The following is a 4,938-nucleotide window of genomic DNA, read 5'->3' on the forward strand; positions in this document are numbered from 1 at the left end:
ACAAGAGGCACTGGCAGCCCCAACTACAGCTGGATAGGGTAGCACTGGGCTGGAGACCTGGGTCCCAGTTGTTAAAGTGACAGGGGAGTAGTGAGGTTGAGGGGAGGCTTGTCCCCTCTCAGGGTGTGAGCACCCCAGGACTGCTAGACCGGCCGGCTGTGCATCGGAGGGACAAGGGACCCAGACACAGCACGGGCTGGCTCATCGCGCCTCCTTTATTGCCTCCCCACCCCCTCCATCTTAAGCCCCATTAAAATTACAAAACTACCCGCATCCTACAGTCCAGTCCCCCCCCCTCCCCCCTCCGCCCCCCCCCCCCGCCGCGGGATTCAGAACGGCGAGAAAACCGGACACTCCCCCTCTGACAGCAGCGGAGACACCTTGGGTGCAAGCGGGACCGGGTCTGGGTGGGGCAGAGGAGGGGGCGCCTGAGCCTCGGCCCCGCCCCTTGCCTCGGGGCCCCCGCCCTCCCCCCCGGAGCGCTCCTCCGCCTTACCCGCCGGCGCGTCGGGGCGCGGCTGCCCGGGCCCCGGGGCCGCGGGGGCGATGGGCCGGTGGTCCTCCAGATGCAGTGTCATGGCGGGCCGCGAGGCCGTGGAGAAGGCGCACTGCATGCACGAGTAGCGGCCGCGCGTGTGCTCCCACACGATGCGGCTCGGGGCCGCGTGCCCTGCGGGCAGGCGGGACCCCGTCAGTCCCGGCCACTCCCAGAGACGGTGGACGTGGACGAGTGCGGGTCAGACCTTTCCCCGCCTCCCCATCAGCTCCCGAGCACCTGGCTGGTCTGGCCTGGCTGATCCATTGCTCCCGAGCGTGTTCCCTCCTGTAATTGGGGGGGGGGGGGACTAAACTTGACTTATCCGAATCCCCCACTCCTATCCCTGGAACCACCGCAGGGGGAAAGGACTTGTGAAGCGGGCGCGGGTTTTACACGGAAACGCCGGCGCAGATGAAGGCTCAGGGGCCAACAATTTTTAAGGCAAAAATCGTGTATTTCGGGGGTGGCAGCTCTGGCCACCTGGGAAGGGGCGGGCAACGCTGCCTCCCAGCATCCCCTGGGCCCAACAGGGCGCAGGACAGAAAAATCCCCTCCACCCCTCCCTGGTGGTCACCTGCACGCACCTGAGGGCGCGTCGGAGCCGCCCTGGGGTCTTCGCGGGCTGCCGGCACCTGAGATAAACGGGCGGGTGAAGGTCAGAAGTCTGGGTGAGCCCAGCTCACCCTTCGGGCGGCCCTGCTCCCACACTCACCTTGGCTCTTTTTCCAGATTGCGGCGCTGGAGGCGGGCGGCCCGGGCGCCGCGGCCAGGAAGGGGCGCAGGCGTGGGGGACTTAGGCCAAAGGGCGCGGGGTTCAAGTAGGGCAGAAAGGGCCCGGTGGGGGCAGGGGCGGGGGTCGTGAAGGGCTCGAGCAGCGGGAACGGCAGGGCCGGCGCCGACACAGTGTCGGACTCCGGGGGACGCTCGGGCGCCGGTGGCTCCTTGTCTAGGGCTGGGGGTGGCGGCGCGGCTGGGCTCTGCGCATGCTCGGCGCAAACATGCAGATGCTTGAAGAGCGAGCGGTGCGTGCGGAAGCGCAGGAGGCAGTTCTCACACCTGGGGGCAGGCACAGGGCTGGGCTGGGTCTCTTGGGGGACGAGGGTAGGACCTATCCGATGCTACCTGGGGAGGCGCGGCGCGAGGGTGGTAAGTAAGGGAGCCTAAGGCCCAAATCACAGATTCCCCACTTGCGGGGCGGGGGAAGCTTGCTCTAAGCGCCCCCAAATGTGGCAGCGACCCTTCCGGACCCCTCCGGGTCCTTGCCCTGGGAAAACGAGGAAGGAAGTCTCAATTTTGACTTAGACGGCCAGTTTTCTTCTAGGGAGGTCAGGAGGGACTGGGCGGAGACGCACCACGTATGCCCCGCCCTTTCCGAGCTCCGCCCTCCGGGTCTCTGGGACTCGTTCCAGTAACCAGTCTCTCTTTTTGGGCAGGTAAGGGCAGGGCTTGCCTGAGGCCACGCCCACTGCCAGACTCACCACCTCCCCCCCCACCCCCCCCCGACCAGGAAGGACCCCCCAGATAGTGGCAATCAAATCAGGGGTGGGAGGAGCTGCCAGAGGCCTGATCACGGAGCACCAGTGGAAGTCGGGATAGTAAGGGTCTCACTTGAAGTAGCGGTTGGGTTTGTAGTGCAGCTTGCCATGTGCCACCAGTTCCTGCATGCTGGGGAAGGTCTCGGTGCAGCTTAGGGCGGAACAGCGGAAGAGCTTGCCTGGCAGGGCAGGGATGAAGGACAGAGTGGAGAGGGGTGGCCAAGGCCGGCCTGGAGGCTCTGCCTGCCTCCCACCCCAAACTGCCTCCGCACCACCTACTCTGGCCCTACCTTCCAGGGACTGTGTGGGTGGGCAGTGGGTACGCAGATGCTGTGCCAGATCACGAACACTGGGGAAACTGAGACAGCAGCCAGGGCTGGAGCAGGGTATCTGCTTCCCTGCAGGATGCACAGAAAGGGGGGTGTCACCCACTCTTCCCCCATCCACGCTGTCCAGAGTTCTGCCCCAGAAAGGCATATATGAGGCTGGAATTACTCTACTGGTTTCTTACCAGGACCTTTACCATCTTCTTCCCCCACCAGACAGCGCTGCCAGAGGACAGGCTCATCACTGTAGCCACAGCCTGGCATACACTTGGTGCTCAGTAAATGGTGATTCCCTCTTGATGGGGCCCAAGTTTGGAGATACTCTGTACTCCTCTCAATTGTTCCAAGGCCTGTGACCACCCCCAGAAGGCTCCATCACATATCACCTGGTTGTTGGCGTCGTCTGGGAGGCCTCAGGTCCTCGCTGGTCCCAGAGACTGTGCTGGTGGGGCCAAGGCTGGATCCGGGACCAGGCTGAACACTGTCTGGGGCAGAGGGGGCACCCTGCTGGATCCCTCCAGGCCCTCCTCGGTCCCACGATGGGGGTGTGGCTGCCCGTTCAGGGCCTGGCTTCTCCCCCATGGAAGAGGAGGTGGCTGCTGCGGCCACAACTGGGGACAACACCTCCTTATCAGTCTCACTGAAGCTGGGCTCTGCAGCCGCCGGCATGTCCGGGCTGGGCCCCGAGGGTTCCTCCTCCTAGTGGAAGGAAAAGGCAGGGAGAACCCCTCTGGGCCAGCCAGGGGAACCCCTCCCACCCCGCCAAGACCTTTGGACATTCCTGAAGCAGCGAATGCCTTTGAGAAATCACCTGGTCAGCCCCCATCTTAAGGAGTCACCATCAGGGGAGGGCAGGGGATAAGGGTGGATTGAGCCACCTGTGTTCCAATCTCTGGGAGGGAGCCGGGGGGTGTCCCAATTGCAGAAGGGGGTATCTGTCAGGAATTACTCCTATGAAAGTAGCAGTCCTTCGTCCCTAACTTGGGACAGTGGGACGCCCCTTACACGGTAGGGGCGTGGCCTACGGGGTGTGGGCGGGACGAAGGTTACAAAGACCGGGCTCCGAACAGGGCGCCGCTGGGAACATGCTGGAGGGGCCAGAGGAATCAAGTGGACTGTTTGCGGACGGAAATACATACACCGGCCCGGCTCGAGCTGTGCGGTCGAACCCGGAGGGGCTAGGGGCCCCGATGTGTAAGGAACAGGGGCGGAGCCCGAGTCCTGTAGGCGTGGCCCAGTCGAAGCTGGGCCAGGAAGCCGGGGGTGGGGTGTTCCCCAAGTGACAGCCAGCGACGGGAGAGTGCCCGGATGTGGGGGCGGGGGCGGCCGGAGGGTGCGCGTGCGACAGGGCCGCGCCCCGCCAGTACCCGCTGGTTCGCCGCGCCCGCATCCCCGACGCCGCGCTCACCATCCTCGACCCGGCTCAGCCTCTTATTCCTGCGGCTGCGGCGGCTCCGGCTGAGACTGCGGCGACTCCCTGGGCGGCCGCGGGCTCGCGCTCACGTCGACGCCATTTTCCGCCTCCCAGATCTCGCGAGAGCGCGGGCAGGGCCTGCGCACAGCGCCCCTCGAGGGGGCGGGGCCTGAGATCTGGGTCCTCCAGGAGGAGAGCTCTGTAGGCGGTGCTGCAGGTTTGCAATCCCAGACCTAGCAAAGAGTGCACCTTTAAAGACCCTGTGCTCAGAGATCCTGGCGAAAAATCCTTCGGGGCCTCTGTTCTCGTCTGCTAAATGGGTATCTTTATCCCCTCCCGTCCCATCACCAGCTCTCAGCCGCTCTCTTTTTTGAAGAGGTGATGTTGATTGGCCCGCCTTTTTGGAGATAAATTGGCAGTGATCGTCAACATTATCAATGCACGGAGTTCTGAAGTTGGAATAGGCTCCCTGTGATAGCCAGGGGCAGGAAGCAAGCTGTCTGTCCTCCGGACAGGTGTAGCCTAAGGATGGAGACCCCTGGCTGGACCCGCGTAGAATAAGTCACCTATCCATCCGACATTCCTTGAGCGCCTACTGTGTGCGAGGCGTTGGGGACCCAGAGGGGAACAGGACAAACATCCTTGCCCTCAGGGGCCTGCTCACATTTTAAAACGGGGGAAACAGACAATGAGTCAACAAATGCAGAAAACCACCTTAGGGATATTAAGTGCTACAAAGGAAAACACACACAGAAGGCAGAGAAGTCTCTCTTGAGTTGACTTTTGAACTGTTACCTGATGGTCAGGAAGGAGTGAGCAAATGGAAGGTCAGGGGACTCTGGAAAGTGGATAGCTGTGCAAATGTCCTGAGGTGGGGAGGGACAAGCTTCTCAAGGACCAGTAAGGAGATCAGCTCACTGCTGGAACAGAGTGGAGGCAGAGTGTGGAGGTCAGTAAGTGAACTTGGTGCAGGGAAGGTCACACAGGACCTCATGAACCATAGAGAGGAGTGCGGTTTCTATTCACATCATTGATGTATTTTTAGCAGGGGTAGGTTCACCATCTGATTCTTGGCTGTTGTTTGGAGGATGGGCAGTTGGGGGGATGGTAAAGTGGATCTTTGAT

At 62.5% G+C, this 4,938-nt stretch overlaps 1 protein-coding gene across 5 annotated transcripts; it reads right to left on the reverse strand.

Moving 5' to 3' along the window:
* Positions 1-322: 322 nt before the first annotated feature.
* Positions 323-3,925, reverse strand: ZNF414 (zinc finger protein 414). Of its 5 annotated transcripts, XM_021705337.2 has the most exons (9): positions 3,808-3,919; positions 2,786-3,098; positions 2,364-2,471; positions 2,147-2,252; positions 1,251-1,594; positions 1,123-1,170; positions 776-823; positions 497-670; positions 323-403 (listed from the first exon to the last, which is right to left on the reverse strand). In XM_021705337.2, exons 1-9 carry the CDS (start codon positions 3,808-3,810, stop codon positions 330-332), a joined length of 1,218 nt encoding a protein of 405 aa, XP_021561012.1. In that variant the 5' UTR covers positions 3,811-3,919; the 3' UTR covers positions 323-329. The 5 variants fall into 5 exon arrangements, with proteins under 5 accessions (XP_021561012.1, XP_021561013.1, XP_021561010.1 ...); XM_021705338.2 differs by lacking the exon at positions 776-823; XM_021705335.2 differs by having other exon boundaries at positions 329-670; positions 3,808-3,925.
* Between the last annotated feature and the right edge of the window lie 1,013 nt (positions 3,926-4,938).

This window comes from Neomonachus schauinslandi, chromosome 1, assembly GCF_002201575.2.
Source record: "Neomonachus schauinslandi chromosome 1, ASM220157v2, whole genome shotgun sequence".
Taxonomy (NCBI): Eukaryota; Metazoa; Chordata; class Mammalia; order Carnivora; family Phocidae; genus Neomonachus; species Neomonachus schauinslandi.